Source organism: Arachis hypogaea, chromosome 20 (genome assembly GCF_003086295.3).
Source record: "Arachis hypogaea cultivar Tifrunner chromosome 20, arahy.Tifrunner.gnm2.J5K5, whole genome shotgun sequence".
Lineage (NCBI taxonomy): Eukaryota > Viridiplantae > Streptophyta > Magnoliopsida > Fabales > Fabaceae > Arachis > Arachis hypogaea.
In genome coordinates, this window is record NC_092055.1 from 6894531 (window position 1) to 6918726 (window position 24196).

Here is a 24196-nt window from a genome sequence, read left to right on the forward strand (position 1 = left end):
TTCTATACCATATCAAATTTTGTAAGTATGTTCCTACCGTAATAAAAACGTTGAAATTAACAGAATATTCTATTAAAATATACAAAATATTCCGTTAATTTCAGTATTTTTGTCACGATAGCTAGGGATTTAATTACAAAATCTGATATAGTATAGAAACTCAATTGAAAAGAAAAAAATATAGAAACCTAATTGAAAATTTAATAAAATTATAAAAACCAACAGAATAATTATATTAAACCTAATATTAATTATGCTAAATATATACTAAAATTAGCTATTAAAATTAACTATTAATATGAAATATATGTTAAAATATAGGGACATATTAAAAATAAATTAAATAAATAATATTATAATTGATTTTAGTGATTAATTTTAGTATACAAATAATATTTTTATATTAATATAGTTGGTCAACAACGCTAACAAAAGGATTACATTAAGTCATTATACTAATATACCACGTTTACATTCAACCTATATAGTAATATAATATTTTTTTCTATAATGATTTGAAAATGATTTTCTAACTTGATATGAATTATACTTTGCCAAATCTCTTAATTTCTAGTAAAACCATTATATTTAGTGCTTATTGTATATACAGTGATATCATGATTACTTCTCAGTCAAAATAATATAAATAAACAATTGATTCCATATATTAATTATCAACTAATGGTATTAGATCCGGTGCAGTAATGGTTTTAGATACTATTCCTACACAGAGACTCATTTAAAAAATTTATTAATTATTAATACCTTCACGAAAAAAATTTCCTATCAATACCTAGATACATATATACCATTTAGCAATTCTATGTCCTTAAAATTATAACAAGTATATACCACTATCACTATGGGTTCATGCTCTGTGTTGTTGTGTATGTTGGGGTTAGTGATTGTGATTGTGGGTGATGTAGTTTATGGTCAAGACTCAATACAAGACCTCCTTAATGCTCACAATTCTGCAAGATCAGCGGTTGGAGTTCCAAATTTGGTTTGGGATGATGTTGTTGCAAGCTATGCTGAAAGATATGCAAATGAGCGTAGAGATTGCCAATTGATCCATTCATCAGGTGGGCCCTATGGTGAGAACATTGCAATGGGTTGGGGAGGTTATATTGTTTCAGGCACTGATGCCGTGAGATTGTGGGTAAATGAGAAGCCATATTATGATTATAATTTTAACACTTGTGTTGGTGGTGTGGATTGTCTTCACTATACTCAAATTATTTGGAGAAATTCATTGCGCGTTGGATGTGCCAAAGTAACTTGTAATAACGGTGGTGTTTTTGTTACATGTAATTATGATCCTCCCGGTAACATTATTGGAGAGAGACCTTACTAAGAGGTATTATTGTTGTTAATTAGCTGTTTATGTATAATAAGGCAAGATCCAATATTGATCCATATACATATATATAAGCCCAGTTCTACTGTGGTTATGGTTTGGATGACTATTGTGGTTATGATTTTTTTCTACAAATTAGTAAATGGCACCTGGTTTATATAGTTTTGAAACTCACTGCCCCATTTAAATGACTCTTAATTGAGTTTATCACTATTATATTGTGGTTTGGATTTTCATTGTTACAAAATTTTTTGCAATTTGAATTCCCTTTTAGCTTCGGAGGACATATAGATTGCGGTTGTTTACAAGCACAAAAAGATGTAGAGTCATAAAAATATATTTAATAGATGAGATATAGTAAGAAATATCGAGTCTAAAAATATTAAATTAGTATATTTTGTATTTATTTTGACAATAATAACATAAAAATATTAATAAAAAAATATAATTTATTTTTTATTTTGGGTTAACTACCAAAAATACTCTCGAATTATTCAAACGCTGACAGAAATGCACTCGAATTTTACTATCGACAAAAGTACCTTTAAATAATTTAAAAACATAATAACAATACCCAACAATAAATATATATTTTCAAAAAATGCCTTAGAGATTGAATTTTGATGTGATTATTTACAAGAATAATTAAAAAATGAGATATTATTATTCTTTAAATTTGATAATTTTTTTTCAAGTATATATTTTTTTGTTATTTTTTAAAAGTATTATTAGTTGTTAACAAAAAAATTACAAAAAAAATATATACACAATGAAAAATCACCAAATTTTAAGGATACTAATATCTCATTTTCTTAATCATGCTTGCAAAAAATTGTATCAAAATTCAATTTCTAATATATTTTTTGAGAAATACATATTTAATGTTAGATAATCTTGCAAAAAAACTAACATTAAATATGTATTTCTCAAAATATACATTAGAGATTGAATTTTGATGCAATTTTTTGTAAGCATAATTAAAAAAATGAGATATTATTATTCTTAAAATTTGGTGATTTTTTGTTAAGTATATATTATTTTGTAGTTTTTTAAAAGTATTATTGGTTGTTAACAAAAATAATTATAAAAAAATTATATACTTAACAAAAAATTACCAATTTTTATGTATAATAATATATTATTTTTATAATTATGCTTGCAAAAAATTGCATCAAAATTCAATCTCTAAGGTATTTTTTGAAAATATATATTTACTGTTGGGCATTATTGTTGTGTTTTTAAATTATTTGAAGGCATTTTTGTCGATAGTAAAATTCGGGTGTATTTTTATCAGCATTTAAATAATTTGGGAGCGTTTTTGGTAGTTAATCCTTTTATTTTCTATTTTATTATTTTTATTAATTTTTTATAATTATATATTTTATTATTATATTTTTTTCAAATTTTTTGAATGAACAAAAAATTAAACTTTTATAATTTTTAATTTATTATCAAACAAGATATAAAAACACTAATTTTTATATCTCTATCAGTTATATCTTATTTTTAGTGTCTTATTTTATTATATTCTCACAACTAATCAACCAAAAGCAGCCATAGTTACAAACACTCTTGTTCTTTCTTCTCCTTGCATTGCCTCCCTCCCTTCCAATATAAACATAGATTCTTCAGGAGGCCCATCCAATTGGCTTTACGATTATGGCTTTTATCACATCTTTGTAGCTGACTTTATGGCTCCAGATTCTGCTGCTTTCACTCGGTGTCTCAGCCTCAGCCTCAGCCTCATACCAATTTCGATGCTCCTTCTTCCACTACGAAAGAAACCTAGCATTACCTTCAAGAGAGTACCAAAAAAGAAAAAAATATATAATTCTTAATTCATTAATAATTATATAAGGAAAAAGATCTTTTATTTTTCATCTAGAATGTATGAAAATGATTAAGATTGAAAACAAGGTTACACTGGTAAAAAATTGGAACTAAACCATTGAGAGCCAATTAAAAGGGTCAAATTAACTTGAGTGTCAAAATTCTTAGAACAAGTGTCTTTGATTGATTTGTCCTCTATATTGTAGTCATGGTAGCCACTGATATTGTAGTCACAGTAGAATGTACCTATATATAATAGTGTCACAAGTGTACTAGTACCAACAATATATTGAATTCATCATGTTGTGTTCTAGCTACTTTATCTATCTTAGCTTATCTTTATGAAATAATATATAGATTCTTCTGGTTTTAATTAGTCTCTTTGTTAGATAGTTATTTTTAGCTGCTGTTTATTTTCTCTCTTATAAATATAACGTTTTTGTCATTGAGTGTTGAACACTAAATAATATTCAAACCTAAATATTACACCACATACACTACAAGATTTATATTTAATAAAAAAAAATTTTAGTAGAAATTTTTAAAAATTTTTAAAATATATTTTATTTATGACAATTTATAAAACTTCTCCTAATAGGTAGTTCATAATTAAAATTTAAACTCTCTCTAAAAAATCATATTCTTCTTAGTTTTCACGGAATAAGAATAAAGTCAAGTCAGAGAGAAAAAAAGAGAATAACGATAAAAATAAATTTTTAATTTAAAAATATGTAAATGAAATGAGATTAATAAATATTTTAAAATTAAAATAAATAAATAATTATAAAATTTGTGAAGGTTTGAAAATCTCATAAAATAGTTAATTTTTGTTAAATTAAAAATTTAATTTGTGGGATTTTAAATTGCCATAAAAAAGATTTAAAACCACCACAAAAATCTAATATAAAATTTTCACTAAACACACACAAAAATCTCCACAAAAGACCTTGTGATACTTCAAAATTTGAAAGTTTTAAAAACTCCAAAAACTATTTGGTAGGATTATAAACTTCTACAAATAAAAAAAAATACCACAAATAAACAAAAATTTTATAGTGCCATAAGCGGAATATTGCGACAGTTTTGACAGGATTTAGCGATAATTTAAAACCGTCTCAATTATTTCATGTAATTAATCAACCATTTATCATTGTATATGTTAGAGATATAACCATTAGTATTACCTTTTCCTATCAACTCAAACTTTTAGAATGAGTGGTTCATGACAGTATATTGGATGCCGACAAATTTTACAAATCGTTAGAATAACCGACACTAAATCTAATTATACGACAAATTTGTTTTATGGTAGTTTAAAACTACTGAATTTAGTGATGTTATTTGTACATACATAGAAATAACAGAAATCAATCCACAGCACCACAACTTAATAATAGGTAGATATCAATTCAGTTATGTATGAGTATTGTTAATTAAAATCATTTTCATCAATTAATTAGTATGTGGTGATTGCAGCAGCTTAAATAAATCATTTTAGTCATGATAGAACTCCTCTAGACCGTAAATAAACCAAATTGACAAATTAATATAATTTTATGAATAATGTACACATTTCATAATCAACATGCATAATGTGTACAATAGTTATTACAATATTATTTATATAGTTGCATATGATTTATCATCACCAAGTTGTCAATTAGTTCTCTTACTCATTTTATATATAGAGAACATATTTTATATAAATAAATTATTACATTGTCTAATATTTTTAATTAATTTTTTGTCTTTTCCGGTCCTTTACCCACCTAACACTTTGGTTCAGTTTATCTCCCTAGGGAACAAACGTTTATTCTGTATTGCAATTTTAATTTCTTGATTTTATATCTCATTCAAATAAAACAAATACAATTACAGTCACATATTATATCACTGTAATAGCTAATAATAATTAAAAACAAAGAGATAAAGGAATATATATATGTACTATTTAACTTGTAATTAATATCACACACACCACATACAATTTTCATGGGTACAAATTACGTGAGATATGGACTAATAATCCAACATATTACATGAAAAAAGATAACTACATGATAATATAACTAGCCTTGACACATAAACTCATGATTTTATTATTATATATTGCCTTGTTATTACTGCTAAATCAGCATCCTTAATCAAAAAGAGTTAAGAATTCAGATTAGCAGTATTATATTAAAAAATTTAAATAGACAACATAACAACAACATCGTTTATATTAGTAAGGCTTTTGATCGGTGATATTAGCACCTGGATCATAGCTGCAAAGAACAAAAGTGCCCGCATTATTATCGCAAGTTACTTTGGCGCACCCAAGTCTTACCGAGTCACGCCAAATTACTTGTATGTAGTGGACACAGACTTGGGCACTCACACAACTATTAGGACCATAGTCATAGTATTCCTTTTCGTCCACCCACAATTTCACGGCATCCGTGCCGGAAAAGTCAGCGCTGCCCACTGCAATGTTCTCCCCATATTGGCCATTGGAATGGACCAATTGGCAATCACTTTTTCGCTGATTGGCGTAGTTTTGTGCATAGGCTGCAACTTTGTCATCCCAAGACAAATTTGGAACACCAACCTCGGATCTTGCTGCGTTGTGAGCATCAAGGTAATCTTGTGAGTCTTGGGCATAAGCCACATGACCCACAATCACTAACCCTAACACACACAACACAACAGAGAATGAATCCATGTTTTGACCAATAATAATAACAACTACTTAATTATTTCAGTGATGTATGTATAGTGAAAATGTTGCTACAGTTGTGACGTATTTATAGGGATCTTAATTAACATAGAAAATTCTTTCATAAGGAAGACTAGATTAAATTATTATTATTATTATTACTACGTCTAAAAAGAAGTCACCATCTTGTTTATTTTGGTTCCTTGTCTATACCATTTAGAGAAATGTTAAATATTAACAAGTGATTAATTCTTTTGATTTTATCCTATATTTAAACCAACATGCCAATTCTCTATTTTTTATCGGTTTGTTTCCACAATCAAAATATGGTAAAAAAAATGGTAAATAATCTTTTGTTGACTTGAAAATATCAAAATTCATTGAAAATGATGATTTGGCTCAATTTATTGAAACCATTAATTACTATCGAGTATTGAGTATGAGTCTAATCTATTGGATATATACTCAATTGTAAACCATGAATCATGATGATCAACTAAATATTTTACTAATATTAGGTTATTTTATAATTTAAGTATTCAATTCAATTGTTTATAATTTCGTTATTTTTTAAGATAACATACCAATAATATAATAATGGTTTAAAAAAAAAACAAAAGGCGGGGCGGGGTAGAGATTGCCAATTGATCTATTCCTCAGGTGGGCCCTATGGAGAGAAATAGAGAATATTGCAATGGGTTATTGGGGAGGTTATATTGTTTCAGGCACTGATGCCGTGAGATTGTGGGTAAATGAGAAGCCATATTATGATTATAATTTTAACACTTGTGTTGGTGGTGTGGATTGTCTTCACTATACTCAAATTATTTGGAGAAATTCATTGCGCGTTGGATGTGCCAAAGTAACTTGTAATAACGGTGGTGTTTTTGTTACATGTAATTATGATCCTCCCTGTAACAATGTTAGATGATTTTTGAGAGAATGACAAGTGTCTTTCAAACTTTTTTTTTTTGTTTCGCTCCTCAGCAAAAAGTCAAAACCTTTTTACTTGGTGGAAGGTTATTAGAGAAGATCTTTGTCCAATGGGTTGAAGAGAGTTAATCCGATAGCAATTCCAAAACCACAATTTAGGGGAAGAAAACGGAAATACTAGCTTCTGATTGGATGATTAGGGTAAACAATGGATTGAGAATTCATTATCCCTCAGGTAATGAAGTAGAAGTCTCTTCTGCAACAATTTGAGCGCGATCTTTTTCTTTCAAATCAGGATTTGAACACCAAATTTTGAGCGCAATTTTTTCATTTGAAATCAGAGTTCAAAATGACATCCTCAAGCACCTCTACCACACCGAAGATGCTCCTCAAGGTCTTTTCACTCACAATTTTTGTTTCAGTTTAGCTTTTGAGGGATTTATTATTAGCATTATTAATATTCTTTTTGTGGGTTTAGATATGATGGAGATGAGGGTAGAAATCGTGGCGATGCTGAAGTCGCTGTCGCTGCACCCCTGGCGGCATTCCTTCATACCCCGTTGGATGTGCAGGAGTTGAAGGCTAACAAGGAAGAATTGCGAGTAGAAAAGTTAAAGGACAAAGAGGAAGTAGATGACTTAACTCAGGAAATGGCTAAGCTACGGTATCGAACTCTCATCCCTAGACCTCAAGCTTCATCTCTCTAACTCAAGTAATCGGTACATTCCTATTTTATCGATACCCCGCCCCATCCTTCATTTCTCTCTATTTTTCTATAAATTTGGTTCCAATTCTGCTTTTTATAATGTTGGGTACCCTCAAAGTTGGCAACTTTTTTACCTTTTTGCATTTTGTTCATTAACTGTCTGCGATGAGCAATTTCTTGTGAGTGTGTGATCATTCATCCTTCACTAAATTCATTAAAGAAGATGAACTTCATGTTGCTGCTGAAACCTGAGAGGTTATTTTGTCGGAGAAGTATTTTTATTGTGGTGGTGTTGTGTATTCATTGTATCACCTTTGCTTATCATTTAGCTGCAATTTAATGATACTTGCTTGCTTTATAATCAGTTGGCAGGAATGAACCTTTGGTGAATAGATGGAAGTGGTCAAGGCCTAATGGAGGGCATGCAGAACTAACATCAGCATTGAAGACATAAAAGATTTAAACAAAATAAGGTATACTCAAAACAAAACTACATTTTATTTTTTAAAAAATATGTTTTCTCAAAACACCTTCCCTTTTGGGTGTTAATCATAGGCCAAAATAGATTGAGTTGAATTTGTCATTTTTTTGTGAATGATATGGATTGAGTTCTACTAATGTTTGGAGCAAAATTTATGTAAAATTGATGATTATGTCCAAGAACTAATAGGATTGTTACCTTTTAAATTGATTATTATACTATCATAATTTTTTTCTCAGCTAATTAAAATTAAGTGTTTTCTCTTTGCCCTCAAATTTTAAAACAGGGAGAAAAGAAGTATGATATAGAGGGTGTGAATTTGGATGGAAAATATAAAGATTGGCAAAACAAATTGTATTCTGATTTTTATATTCTTAGGTTGGTCTGTTGGGATAACCTTCTTTGATATTTTTTCTTGCACTTTTTTGCTTTGCCTCTTTACTCTTTGGTGAATAGTTTGAAAGTTTGTGTATTTGAATGAGTTATAGGAGAAGCTAATTTTTTTGTTTAATCCTATCATTTGTTTTGAAAGAAAGGGATTTCGATGCTGAGCAATCTGCAAGGATGATTGATGCATACTGTATGCTTAGCAAGCCTTTGACTACTAATTATATTGTTGTTATCTTCTTTTGTGGAATTATTTGCTGAAGATTGGTAATGAATTGTTTGATTACACTTAATGATGACCAGTTAATTTTTTTTTGTTTTATTGAGTAATAATTTTTTCTTTCTTTTTTTTAACTATAATAAATGTTTGATATCTATATTATTTTAAAGTAAATGTCACTGTCCCTTATATTTTACCCAGTGTTTTGCAGATTTTTTCATGTTTGGTGGACAGAGTAATAAAAAAGAATTAGGTTGCTTTAGTTTCATCCGATGATAAATTAGGTTAATATATTGAGTGATTAGATGTAAGTGTAATGGTGTCTATTGCATAAATTTTCTGTGTATAGATATATTTGCATGTGTTTTATTCCTTTTTTTTAAAGAGATAAGATACTCTAAGGAGTACTTGGGTACTTTAAGGAGTACTTGGCTATTCTAAAGAGGTAAGATATTCAAAATGTTATTTCCTTCTTGACTCACCTCACTGACATTGCCAACCTCTATAGTCTTCAAGGCAGGTTGCTAACTTTTTACTATTTTGCTTCTTGTTCATTGCATACTTATCACATCTTAGATCCTACAATAAAATGGAGTTCTACAATTAATATCAGATTCGTCAAAGTGCTGAATACTTTAGTCACTTAACAATGATTTTGGATCTAAGTTATGAGAATGGAAAAATTTGGTGGTCCAATTTTGACAATAAGACAAGAGTTATTGATTTTGTTATCATTTAGCTATTTTATTATTGATTTTGTTAAAATTATTGCCTTTAATTTATGGATTACTGATGTAACTAATGAAGATGTGGCTCCTATTTTTCATGTACATGAATTAATAATGATTTAGATTGAAAAATTATAGTTGAGTTTATTGTTAAAAATGATCAATGAGCATAATTTGTTGGTAGAAGGAGAATTTGTTGCTATAAATTGAATTTGATGCTGAACATATCCCTGAGTAATTTTTTTTTCAATTTTGTTGATGTAAATCGTTAGTACACAATTACACATGAAGTAGGTTTCATGCATGAAATTTTGATTAAGTGAAGTGACTGAAAATTAATATTCTATTGCAATCCAAATTCAATACGCAAAGTTTATTTATTTAATTGACACAATCCCTAAAGTTTGTTGAACGATTTTGTATGTTCAAGTATGCCATGTTTAGTTTCTTAAGTTAAATACTGCACATATATACAAGCTAAGTTAATTTCAGTCTGTAAATTCTTTCTTTTTTAATATTGTTTGCTGCTTTGGATTGAAAAATTATAATTGAGTTTGTTGTTAAAAATGATCAATGAGAAAAATTTATTGGTAGAAATAAAATTTGTTGGCTCTCTCTGTCACTTTGTGTTGGATTGGCATCACCTGAACTTTGCCATGGGGCAAGTGCTTCATTCGTTATGCTGAATGTCAAATTAAAATCGAAGTTAATACTATTTCAGAAGTTCATATTTATGTTGACTTCCTTTCATAGCTTTATACACTGGATGGCTGGAGCTTTATACTTCAGAAAATTGTAGTGAGGTTCCATGAAGTAAAAATATAAAGATTATACTTCAGAAAATTGTTTCAAACACCCCATTCTGGATAATGTAAATAGTTGTAGAAGACTGAATTAAATCAAACTGCTAAACACTGAACTAAATTGAACGGGAGACTAGTGACAAATTTCCCATGCAAATATTATGCAACAGGTTTCTTTATATGTAGTGTAAATTGTAGAAGAGCCCTCTTTCCTCTGAGATTTCTTGTTGGCACTAATTATTACAATTCTTGTTGCAGTTGATTGACATCCTTCTTCTGCATGTTCATGATAATATTATGTTTTGCATGAATTTCAAGCAATTTCCTTTGAGCATTGAACATGTTATTTTTATATTGTGTGCAAAAGTTTTCCAGCTTCCTCACTTTTTGATGACCTGCTCTTCTTCTTCTAGGTCCATTTGCTCTACATAGTGTGCTAGCTCCAGTACTGGGCCTACCACTTAACCCAAAAGCAGCTACAGAAGCAGAGAAAATTTTGATATAGGTGAGTTAAATTAAATTAGAAAGAAATTAAATTAAATTTATAACTTAAAGCATATTGCCAGGTTGTTTTAATGATGCATGTGCTTTGAACTTTGAACTTTTAATGACTTAATGAGGACCAAGTGTGTGAATTCTTTTACTGTGATTGGCAGTAAAAGATTAGAGAGTGCATGGTTAAATTTCATTTTTGGTCTTATAAATTTCACTTTCAATGTATGCTTCATTGGGCTATGCTGTGATTGACAGTATGAAAAGGAATAGAAATATAAAATGAGTCCAAACTAAAGTTATGGCTATTACGGTTTGAATGGTTAAATTTTGTAATGGAATGGTTCATAATGAAATTGATTCATTCTATTTCATCCCACTAAAATTCTGATTCTTTTGTTCTCAGTTCGCAAATTTAGTATGAGCTTTTTATGATTCTTATGTTAGACTTAGAACGCTTTCTGCCTCCTTTTACTAAGAAACAATAAACTTCATTTTACAATTTTAATTAATCAATAATGCCACCTTAGCTTGTTAATTATATATGCTACATACTATTTAATTACCGTCACTTCTATTAGTAGTTGTATAATATTAGTTTGCATTGAGTTGAAGCTTGCCTAAAATCAAGTTCCTATGAGCATACATGATGGAAATTTGTGCAAATCAAAGTGGCCATATAGCCTTAAGTTTTGAATGAATTTTGAACGAATAAAATTAAATGTAATGATGATTAGAGAGTGCATGTTAGAGACAAGTGCCTCGTAGTTACTCATATTAATTATCCTAAGAAAACTGCCTTGCAAGCCAAGCCAAAATAAAAAATTAACATTAATCCAATCAAAGTTTAAATCCATATAAAATTATTAGCAGAAGCACTAGTTCTTATTATACTTAGTATATCCTTTTTATGTGGCTCAAAATCTTAGCAAATGCTCTTTGTTGTTTAGTGGTTGAAATTTTAATGTTCATTGACTTATTAAACTTGTGCTCCATATTTATTATTAACATGTTTATTTCTTTTGCTAGCAGGAGGACATGTGAAGAAAATATATTCTAAGCAAATATAAGATGGGATGGGTCTTATAATGATTTTTGTTACCTAAATATATTATTTTGATGTGTTCTTTACTTTTTTATTAGAGACTTTATCCAATATTACATGTAATGGATAAATTATACCCTATTTTGATTAGTGTTGTAATGGATATCTGATTTTTAATGAAACTTTTATCATTTAGATTTATTGACTTTCTTATTCTTAGATTTATTTGTATTTATCATCATTTTGGGATGTGATTATGCTTTAAAAAAAATTAAATTTCATAAAATAAAACAGGCTATGATCACAGTAAAATAAGCTATAGCCACGATGAAAACTGTGACCATAGATAAGGCTATGGTCACGGCAAAAAACCGTGACCATAGATAAGCTATGGCCACGGTGAAAAATGTGACCATAGATAAGGCTATGGTCACGGTTTTAAGGCGGGGTGACCATAGAGACTATGGTCACAGCAAAAAACCGTGACCATATATAAGGTTATGGTCACGGTTTTAAGGAGGGGTGACCATAGAGGCTATGGTCATGGCGAAAACCGTGACCATAGTTAAGGCTATGGTCACGATTTTAGGTGGGGTGACCATAGAAGCTATGGTCACGGCCAAAACCGTGACTATAGATAAGGCTATGGTCACGGTTTTAGGGAAGGGTGACCATAGAGGCTACGGTCACGGTGAAAACTGTGACCATAGATAAGGCTATGGTCACGGTTTTTACGCGTAACCATAGATTAACCTATGGTCACGGTGAAAAAACGTTGCCTAAAGTGTCAGAATTTGAAAATTGAAACCGTGACCATAGAAACCGTGACCATAGATAAAAAAACCGTGACCATAGACCTATGGCCACGAGAAAATAGGCCACGGTAAAAAACTGTGACCATAGATCTATGGTCACCTTTTTTACTAGCTATGGTCACAGTTTTTTACCGTGACCATAGGCCTTTTTTTGTAGTGGTGGATACCTTTATCTTGACTGTAGCAGTTAGTGGAACATGGAGTCATTTTTTCCTTCTTTTTTATATTGATTTATAGCTTTATTGGATCAGTAATTGAAATTGGCCAAAACTTATAATTAATGTATATTTCCATTTTTTTAATATAATCAGAATTCACTAATTTAGATTAGTGTTTAGTTCCGAGTTCAGCTGCTTCTTCAATTGCAGGTCTTCTTGCGGAAGGGAAACGGATCGGCCAAGGCGGAAGAAGAAGGGAAGGCAGTTGGAAGTTGGCTGGTGACTCTTTAAAGGTTAGTATAAATTAAAATCTCCAATACATGATTATTTTGCGCACCCTTGATTTCAAAGTCCAAAAATTTCCCACACCCAACCATTGAGGATTCTATTCTTCTCTCTTTTCTTTTTCAATCAAATTATCTATTTCATGTCTAAATCTTTGTGATTATTTTAGTGACTAAAAGAGAATCAGAAGCAAAAGAAGAAGAAATAGTCTTGCAGAAAGGAAAAATTGTTATTACACTTATTATTTAATGATATTTTTTAAGTTTGGGAGTGCCATATTTGTGATTTTCAATTCAGTTGACAAATTACATTGCATTTATTATGTCATTGTGGTTGCTCACCCTGAAACACTTATCAAGTATGTTATTTTATCCATAGACCCTTTTTTATAAAATTAATCTTCCATTTTTTTTGTGTTTTCTTAAAAGATAAGCTCATAAATGATTTTCATTAATTATTTATCTTTTGTGTCAAATAGATACATTCCAATCAAAGAGATTCCAATTTAATATGATGGTCTCAAGAGGAAAGATGACACCGTTCTCTTTTGAAGATGATGCTGTTTCAGAATCCACACTCCCTCTGCATCAACTCTAACTTTTGAGATTTTTACATTGGAGGTACCTACTACTACTATTATACTTACTAAATTGAGACATTGGGAAATTAATCTATTACATGAAATTTTTTAATTAGTTTCCAGTGGTTTTGAAGGTGTGTTTTATGCAAAAAAAATTTAAAATGACTTATAAGAACTCCTTCATTTGTTGTGCATTTATTTGACTTTTGAGTTCTTTTAATAGTCTAAGTTGTCAAAGAAAATTGTTCTATAATAACGTTTTTCTTATAGTGACCACTAATTTTATTATTGTTGTCATTTTTTTTTGTCGGATTGTTTCCTTCAAAGTCAAAGTTCCATGCCTCCTTGCATTCTTTCTTTTTTCAGGGGATGACGATAAGATTAAGCCTACATATAAAGACGTAAATGTAGTTGTTATAGAGTTTGTTTAAGGATTCGGTGGACAAATTTAAAAATATTAAAACTCAAAGCTCATTTAAAAGGGCTATTTTCTTGCTATGTTTTCGAATCAAATATATCATTGATTTTTTCTTACTATCAAATCTATTTTTTCTTTTCAGAAATTTAGTTGTACACGTATATTTTTTTAACAAATTTACGTAAATTGACTGCTACAATACAAACCACAAATCCTTCGAATACGTATGAGTTTTATAAGTGATAAGGATGATTATAATTAGAAAATATGAAAATGAAGATTACATTTAATTTTATTGTTTGAAAAATTATTGAATTATTACATGGCATTGAGAATTTTAATTTTTAATATTTCGATCTTTACTTAAATTATTAATTTCAAGTTTGAATATTTGTGGTTGTTTCAGTGACCGAAACATAATCAAACACAAAAGAGAGAAGATGGGAGAGGTGAAGGTGTTGAACAAATACTATCCACCTCTGTCGCAGCGCTTGACCTAAAGCATACACTGGGTAAGACAAAATTTTGTTTTTGCTATATGTTTTGCCTTTAGAGCCATATTTTAGTGAATAACAATGCTTATTCCGAATTGTTAAGTCATTGCTAAAGTTTTCCTTTTTCCCTTTTAGAGGGTAGCAATATATGTGTGCAACAATCTCATAACTGTATGTAATTAATTAATCTCCTTGCTCATAAAATGTTTGTGTATTTGTCTATGCGAACTTTTGGGAGAAATTAATGCCAATGTTTCATTTTGAATCATTAATTTTCTTTCTTTCTTAGATGCTGAAACAGTGGTGCATACTGCGGGTTGCCATCGCAAGAGTGTGAGGTAAAAGTGATTGCTCTTTCAGGTGTTGTTGCTTAGGAATGCAATTGCTTTGACTCTTTCATGAGAGCTAATACCCATTCTGTTGTGTTTACTACCCATTAAAAGAGAGGCTCAGCGGCGTTGGTGTTGATGCTGTAGTGTTAAGGCAACAGCTCTGTAGCAAGATGGTGACGCCAAAAAGCTAATATTAGGTAAGTACTCTCACTACATTTTTGCGGACCAAGCTTTTTTCCATGCAATTTCATATTTTTTGTTATTGTTTGCTAGCAATTTTAATTTGATTTTTAACATTTGTTGCAATTTGCTGAAGCCATTAGAAAAGATTATCTCAATGAAGATTGGTTACATTTTATTGCACTCATTCATGATACATTAACTTAGATATTCTTTTCAAATATTCTTTTTGTATAAGCTTTGCTAAAAGAGCAATTAAAAGTCTTCATCATAAACATACATATTTTTATTTCTTCTAATATGGTGAATCCCTCTTGCTTGGATATTTTGGGTTCAACTATACATGAAAACTAAGCTTCTCCTATTTACTAAGAGAAACATCTCATTTTAGATCTATAGAAATTTACAAATGATAGTTAATTTATTTCAGATCTTGAAAAGATTCTTCTCCTTCCTCAATTTGGTGAAGTTCTTCAATGGGTTGTTGTTGGTGAGCATTTCTTTTCGTAGTATTTCAAGAGATTTTGATAGTTTTTTTTGTGTTAGCAGAAATTGCTAAAATATCATAGGAGGTAGTTTTTTGTGTGTTATTTTTCAGCTGGTCTTTTCTAAGACTATTCAATTGACATTGAGAAAGTAGTAATTGAAATTGTCCATAATTAACGGTAGTTTTTTCATTATTAGAAAGTTAAACAAGCTTAGGCATTTTTGAAGAATATTATTGAATGAGGTGACTTATTTAAGGGTGAGGAAAGGAGATGGCAGAGGAAAAGGTGGTGAATAAGTACTACTAACTTGATTTGTTAAACTATATATTGGTAATATGAAATGAATTTAATTTCATTGGTATTATCTTATACTCATTGAATTTTTCAAACGATGTAAAATAAAAATAAAGTCATTGAGTTTGGGGTTTAATTTGAAGTATTTTGGTTATTAATGTATTTCCTATGAGAAGTGTGAATCAAATATGTGAATATCTTTTAGATATTTAATTTATTTTTGCCCTTAATTTTTAAATACTGAATGGTATCTAAAAACTTGATGTCTGGCACCTATATTATTTTTGTCACCACTTTTAACATTTAATATAGACCAAGAAATTGTGGGATCAAAACCGATCTTTTTGAATTGTTTTTGTATCAAAATCTAAATAAATATGATAAATTACATGAGCTATAAATGAATTTTAAGTGAACCAAAAAGTTATTTAACATTTTTTGCATTTTGATTAACTTAAATAAGCATGCTAAACCATAGAATTTGAAACTTTTTGAGTTTTATGTTTGATCTTAGCAAAGCTTAAACTCTTAAGATATTATGACTGCAGTTGCTCCACTATAATGTTGCTATTTTATTATGGTGGTTATTATTTTAACAATCTAAAAATTCTCCAATTTTCATGGGAACTAATAAAAGTGTATCTTATAATATTCTTTCTTACAAGAAATAAGACCTCTTTTTTCTCTGTTACTAATGTGAAAATTCTTATTATTTTACATGATTAACAGTTGTATTAAATAATATTTACATGATTAATTTTATTAGTAGGGTTTTGATTGAGAAGGAAATCTGCAAGCTATTTGTGGTGGTGACTGTTATGATAATTTGTTCTCAACTTTTGGTGCTAATGAGTAGCCCGTGGTTTTGGATTTAGCGATGCAATTGTAGTGGAAATAAGTCTATCACTTTTAAGTAGTAGGAGAAATGAAAAAATCATGATGTTTTGCTTTTTTGAATTACTTGCTGCCTCCGGGTTTGTCATTTTATTTTAAGTTTAGGACTAGGTGTAGCAAATCATGAGAAACTATGCAGTTTATTATCTACAATTCTTTAGAAAGCTATATCATTTGACATCATGTAATGACTTTAAAAGCTTGGACTCCAATAATATTATGTTTCTGATTCCAAATTGTTCAACTTGCAGTTAAGTGAGTTTGTAATGGAATTTTTTGGCAATTTTAGAGCAAGGAGGATTACACAAAAAAAATATAGAGCAAAGAGAATAATGTATTTAAAGAAGGTTACTCATGTACAATTTTATATCTAAATTCCATGCTTTTACAATTTTTATCGTATAAAATTTATCAGGTTCTTACTTTTCTTCTTATTTTGACTAGAAATTATATTTTTTTTTATTTTGAATGATTTTATTTTTTATTACTAACTTAGGTGATTGAATATTTACCTAATTTTCTTTTAATTAATCTAAATTATGAATAAATACTTTGTGTAAAGAGATCTCTTATTATGAATAAATTGTTTATAAGCTGGCTACAAGGGACTCTTATAATGTAGCAATGAGATTAAGTAACAATTTAGATCTTTAGAATAGTTTTACATTCAAGTGGGTTTCTATTTTCTATTATTATTTTCACTGTTTTGTACTGGACAACAATTTTCCTTCAAATACTATTTAATATACTGTTTTGGATTTATGATTCCGAATATAGTGTATTTGTTGTTTTTAAATCTATAAAGTAATAGATGGTTGAGGACAACTAGGCACTAGTATAAAGTGGTAATTTTGACTTTTTGTAACTATGATGAATGTAACCATGTATGGACAAACTAAAAGCACTAGATTCTTGTTATAAATTCATCTTCAATTAATTTCAGGTAAGCAACAAGCCATATAACTTTTGTTGAGACGCTGATAAATCATGTTAAATGTGAAGGCTATTATTTCTTTTAGTTGTGAATTTCACATATGATGATGCAAACACTACAACATTTTCAGGTTGAGGCAACATTTAAAAAGTGTTGCCTAAAGGCTGACAAAAAGTTGCTTTTAATCAATGGCAACACTTTCGGGCCTAAGGCAACGTTTTTGGTCAGCGTTGCATATGCAGCCGTTGCCTTAGATCAAGGCAACACTTTTTTGTTTCAAAAGCAACGCTTTTGAGAGCAACAATTGGTAAGTGTTGCCTTTGGTTGAAAAACAACAACACTTCAAAAGTGTGTTTGAGACAACACTTTTGCAGTGTTATCTCTTCTCTCGTATTTTGGTCACTACTAAAAAGTGTTGCCTATTTGTAATAAAGTGTAACTCTTTTACGTGTTGCTTATAAGTTAGAATTTGCAATCCTTTGAAGTGTTGCCTATTAGTTTTGAATATGCAACCCTTTAAAGTATTGCCTTTTCTTTTGGATATGCAACCTATACAAGTGTTGCCTTTTCTTTTGGATATGTAACTTAAACAAGTGTTGCTTTTTCTTTTGAATATGCAACCATATAAGTGTTGTCTAATATTCAAAATATGCAACTAATAAAAGAGTTGCCTTTTGGCAAAAATAAAAGTTACTTTTGAAATGAAAATACAAAAAAAATAAAATTTTTTGTTCATACATATATAATGATTTTAATTAATAAATAAATTTGTGCACAATAGAAAAAATTTATAAAAGAGACCAAATAACTAATAATAAAATTCTAATTAGAATTGATATTAAAAGTTCAATTAGTATTTCAAATACATATTCATCAATAATTCTCAACAAAACAATAAAATTCTTGTCTAACAATAATTGTCATAACAAAATAGTAATTAATATTTGTCAAAAAATATCAATCTACTTGCATATTTTATATCCATGCTTGACTTATCCCATATGCTAAATCTGCAAATAATACACAAAAAATAAGCATTTTCAATAGTATGCTTATAGTAAAATGAAAATCCTCTAGAAAACATTTTTCATTGGAAGTAGAAGATCAGTAAAAAAATTGGAAGTGGTTCCTTCTATTTTTTTCTCAAATAAGTTCAAACTCATTGTAACCCATATGATAGTGAGAAACAATAACTTTCACACACAATATAGAGTGGAGCACTAGGATATATCAAATAACTAGAAAATCAGTAGTTACCTGTGTCCCAAATAGTACTTCACTCTTTTGCCATCAATTGTAAAAAGCTTGATCTTGAAGTCCACATTTATCTCAGTAATTTAATAAATAAATGAGAAAAATTACAGTGCAAAATTCCTTTGTTAGTGAAGCATTCAGTATACCAAAAATTACTAAGTGAAAATCTTCAAAGCTAGTTGTATATATGCCACCAAATCCCGATAAACTACGATCACATATAAGCAACTATGAACAAATTAAAAGTAATCAACCAACATAATCTCTAATTACCATAATGATATCAGCCCAGTGAACTCAATATAAAGTTGATGAGAGTCGGCTACTAAATTTGCATACCTTGTTACTTGTTAGGCCTAATTTGCTTCAATGAAGAGTTCAACCGATGCTCAGGCCGTTCAATCTCTTTAAAATCTAAATTATCAATTCTTCCCCTAGGAGATTTCTAGATCCATGAAATTAAAATATAATTAAATAAGAACAGGCAAGGTACTTATTTAGTCCATTACAATCTTATATACAATCCAAGCAAAATTACATACTAAAAATTATATTATTATGTTAGTGACAAAATAATAATTCATGTTTGCCAAAAAAATATCTTGTATATTTCTTCTCCATGTGTTGGCTTATTCCATGTAAATTCAATAATACCTAAATCTGCAAAATAATACACAACAAATTAATTAATAATTATTTTCATCAGAAATAGAATTGATTGATAAATATTTTAATTGATGAGTTTGATAAAAAAAACTATGTAGTTGTCACATCTACCAAGATCAATAGCAGGGAGCAATAAAGTGATGGGAAAATAGTGATAGGCCATAGATGGATTCATATGACAGAATGAATATGCAAAAAATGGAAAAATAATAATAAAAGCTCTCAAACTCACATATTTGGCTGATGCGTTGAAAGCTTTTCTATAGCCTATGTCTGTATTAGTGGCCATAATTCCTTGCTAGATGAAACTACCACTTTAATTTAATTTTTCTAACTAGTATAGTTGGTGCATAAACTTTTGAAAAATAGATATCTTTATAGGTGATTACTGTTGAAATATATATGCTTCTCATAGAACTAACCTTTTTTATCCCATTTGTTGTTGTACTTTATGAAGTAAGAAAAGCTTCAAACTAAGAACTAACACTTATTTTTTCTTTGATTTGGTTGATGCATGTGATACATATAACAAACAGCGAGTTTTGGCTTCAAAATAAAAGAAAGCTGTCAATACTCAAACAACAGCAACTAATTGTTTAGTGAATTTAATCACTTGTTAAATTCAGCAGGCAAAATTTAAACTATTAGTCAAAATTCTGTTTTCATATATCAATTACACTTTATTATGCATGCATGTTTTCATATATATCAAAAAAAAATTTCATATATGCATGTTTTCATATATAATAAAGTGATTAGAATTCATAGCAATAAAAATAGAAAACAAAAACATGCTTACTGCCATGGCACATTTCTAACAAACATTCTATCTCCTTCGTTATCCTCATAAGCAAGAGTATACTCTCCACTTCCATCTAATAAACCTGTTATGACTTTTTCTTCTTGTAGCTTGTTAACTCCACCACCAGAGGAATCATTTTGAGCTAATGAAGACAAAATAATTAAAACAAGCCAGCTTTAGTTTCATTATCATAATGAGAACAAAATAAGAACCAACAATAGGCCAAGAATTCAGGTCAATTGACAATTCACACTCTTAGTTAATAACAACTCCATAGCTAATAAGCACTTTACGCTGGCAATCAAAACTTTTTGTCTCAAATACATCAGAAAATTCAAAGTATTCTAGCTAGCTTCATATTTAAGGTTGGTCACAAACAAGTGATATGCTATAACCAAAGCAAAACTGAAAATGCCAAGAAAGTTGGCAATGAATCCTAAGACTTAATCATCAGTCATCTCTAACTTCTTGAAGTAGACAAGCAACAGTAAAGGGAGATAAGCAAATCATCAAATACAGATGGTTAACACAATCTCAGATATCATTATTGAATCAAAATCCACAAACAAATTAAATACAATGCCCAGGATGCCAAGATACTAATAAACACCAAAAGTTGTAAAATTAACATAATTGAACTCTATGAAAATATGATTCAAACAACTCCATTTGACTATGATATACAAGTCATAACACTAACAAATTTTTCCCAATATTTCAAAACTACCAAATTCAAATCCCAAAAACCTTGCCTCACTGTTATTGTCTATCACCTGTTATGACTTTTTCTTCTTCTTGTAGCATGTTAACTCCACCACCATAAGAATCTCTGAGCTGATGAAGACAAAATAACTAAAAAATAAGTTAGTTTCAATTTCATACAATTAGACCAAACCCAATATAATGGCAAAACAGTGATTTAAGTTTTTTTAATAAGAAATTAAAAGAAACACTATAGAAAGAGTAACATATATGATCAAATTCAAATTCAATTTCTCATGAATTAGCAGTAATTAACCATAGAGAGCATTGATAATATAATTGTAAGCATAGAAATGGAGTTTGTATGAGCCATGATTGTACCATTTGTTGGACAGCTAAGACAAAAAGAGTTGGATTATAAGTTGGTTAGGTCCACTTCTAGCTGTAATTTTAACCTTTAACTAAAACACGTTTAATTTTTGATATTTTTACCGTAAAAAAATTGCATAAACTTGTACTTCACAAAAATATTTGCATTCTATTATATTATTTTTATTGAGTTTATTTATCACAACAGAGTTCTTCCTTTTGCAGTGATGAATCTCTCTCCTATGCTTAACTTATAAATGAAAAAAAGAAATCTAAGATGTAAATCTTTGCCCCTGCTATTCTAATAATTGTCATAACAAAGATAAGAGGTCCACAGAGCTAGTCAAAAAAACCAAGGATAAGATACGTACATGATGACTATATATAAAGAAAATTACAAAAAGATATTTATGAATATACGCGTTAATTTGTACAATGAAGTAGCCATATATATCTATTCCGAATAGGGTCCCCCAATGGAAAGAAGGCATGTGATGATTCAAGTATTGGTCTTAGCAGTTCTAAGAATTTTGGTAACATAACATGAATAGAAAAGTGATTTCCAGTGAATTTCACCAAACTTCAACCATATTAATCAAAGTATGAACATGTATGAAGTATGAATAATAAGATCCCAAACAAAAACAATAATGATATACAATAATTCAAGCATGTTAGAACTTAGAAGAGTACCTTAATAAGGAAGAATATTCAGTTATCTTCGTTGTGTGGAATTTGGTTAAGGGAAGATAATAAGACTGCAATTTTTCTTCTTTTCTAATTCTTCTTCCCTTGTTAGTATATAACATGTAACAAGCTTATGTTACATACCAAAAGTGCAAACTGCAATAACAATATATTTATGAAGTAAGAGAGCAGAAGAACCAATCAAATGCAAGGGTGGGACCCACTGAGTTGCACACGTGGCAAATAAGGGGGAACAAGATTTTGCTACCATGAGGCCAGGAATGTGAATACTCAGTTTCTGGCAGTTAATAATAATAATATAAACAGCAACAAACGTGGAACGCTCAAGAGACTAATAATAATAATAATAATAATAATAATAATAATAATAATATAAACTCAGAAATAAAGATACAATCTTCTCATTTTATTTTCTGTTAGTTATAATAGAACCTTGTTTTTTGCAGTGGACTGAGGAATGAATGCAGAAGTAAAAGTAGAAATGAGACTATCTGATAAAAGCTGAAACTTATAACAACCAGCTATATATTAGTTTCGCATATAATACTTTCCCTGTTTCCCAATTGCTAATCTCAAAATATCAGCACTACTTACCCTGTTTCCCAATTTCTACAGAGTACATAGAATGAAAATAAGCTAAAATTCAAAATCATAATAAAAGAACCAAAATAAAATGGTACTGCACAAAGCTATGTATGTAAAAATAAGTTTAAGTTTAACTAGAAGATTTAAAATACACATGCAGTTCCATTAAACCCACACAGTGACAGTAGAGTTACCTCAACACTAATACACACAGCAACAAGTTTCATATAACCAAAAATTAGGATTCAAAACACAAAAATAAAAAATAAAAACAGAGGTAAAATCATGAGTACCTGCAGAACAATGATCAGCGGTGATGAACCCTAGCAGAAGAATGCTGGCAAATTAGAAGAGATCATAGATGAACGGCAAGCAAAACCTAAAGACTTTATAGATCTGGTTACAAAATACACAAATATGAACGGCAAGCTCGAAACAGCAACATTGTTACCAAAAACCCTATAATAACAACGTCAACGTTATTAAAATTAGGATTCAAAATGAAAAAGAAAAAGGAATAGGCAGAATCATAGGTACCCGGTGATGAACAAGCGAGCAGAAATGATGGAAGCTCGAACTGCTAGCGAAGACGATCGAAGGTCAAACGATGGCGACGCGAGCAGAGAGGAACACAACTTCAGAAGTAACGATGAGGAAATGCAAGTCAGCGACGAACACGACGGCGATGCGAGCAGCGTCAAGCACGACGGCGATGCGAGCAGCGACAAGCACGACGGCGATGCGAGCAGCGACAAGCACGACGGCGATGCGAGCAGCGACAAGCACAACGGCGATGCGAGCAGCGATGAGCACAACAGTGCGCGAGCAGCAACAAGCACGACGGCGATGCGAGCAGAGAGGAACACAACTTCACAAGCAACGATGAGAAAATCGAACAAACAAGGGTAAATCGCGCAGAAGGGTTTGAAATGGTTGGGGTTAGGGTTTCTAATTGAAAATAAGGCTTGGAATTTTGTTTTGAACTCAGTAGGATTTGAATCAATGCAGAGGATAGTCGTCGGTGGTTTATTGATGTCGTCACGGCTGCGCCACCACGCTGAGGAATTGTAGCTGCTGCTATGGCTAACAAGTGCAGCAGCACCTCTTGCACAATGAGAAGAGACGTGGGTGGGTTTCGGGTTCTGATTTGGACTTGGACTCTTATTGGTCCAGGTCCTTGGCCAAAAAAAAAAAAATCAGTAAATAATATATAAATTATAAAGATGTATTTTGTGCTAAGTTAAAAAAAGGAAAAAATATATTTTTGTTAAAATATTGGAGAGAATGTCAAAATTTTAGAGAAAAAATTTTAGTTGAGTTTTGGCAACATTTATAATGAGAAGCTTATTAAAAATTGTAAGAACAACACCTATAAAGTGTAATATATAAATATCACAAATGTTGCTTGTTTAATTTACAAAAGCAATACTTTTTACTTGTACTTTAATTGATCAAAAAGGAACATTTATAGTGTGTTGTTAAGAAAGAGTTGCAACAGCTTTATTTTTATGTAACAAATATTAAATGTTGTCTTTAGTTAGTTTAGATAACACTTTTT

General features: G+C 29.9%; 2 protein-coding genes, 1 long non-coding RNA gene and 1 pseudogene across 6 annotated transcripts; 1 reads left to right on the plus strand and 3 right to left on the minus strand.

Annotated features, from left to right (window-relative positions):
* Positions 1-862: 862 nt before the first annotated feature.
* LOC112785292 (pathogenesis-related protein 1C-like) lies at positions 863-1426 on the plus strand. The gene has a single exon (XM_025828755.3). It carries the CDS (start codon positions 863-865, stop codon positions 1352-1354), a length of 492 nt encoding a protein of 163 aa, XP_025684540.1. The 3' UTR covers positions 1355-1426.
* A 3985-nt stretch (positions 1427-5411) lies between these two features.
* On the minus strand, positions 5412-5921 carry LOC112785293 (pathogenesis-related protein 1B-like). Its single transcript, XM_025828756.2, has one exon. It carries the CDS (start codon positions 5889-5891, stop codon positions 5412-5414), a length of 480 nt encoding a protein of 159 aa, XP_025684541.1. The 5' UTR covers positions 5892-5921.
* Positions 5922-18361: 12440 nt separating this feature from the next.
* On the minus strand, positions 18362-23984 carry LOC140182879 (uncharacterized). 4 transcript variants are annotated; one of them, XR_011879133.1, is made up of 8 exons: positions 23176-23834; positions 22932-23034; positions 22039-22188; positions 21048-21108; positions 20272-20416; positions 19895-20018; positions 18810-19466; positions 18362-18562 (listed from the first exon to the last, which is right to left on the minus strand). It is a non-coding gene; the product is annotated as an uncharacterized lncRNA (long non-coding RNA). The 4 variants fall into 4 exon arrangements; XR_011879134.1 differs by lacking the exon at positions 19895-20018 and having other exon boundaries at positions 21048-21126; positions 23176-23984; XR_011879131.1 differs by lacking the exon at positions 19895-20018.
* On the minus strand, positions 20485-20872 carry LOC112783672 (dolichyl-diphosphooligosaccharide--protein glycosyltransferase subunit 4A-like; annotated as a pseudogene).
* Positions 23985-24196: the final 212 nt, after the last annotated feature.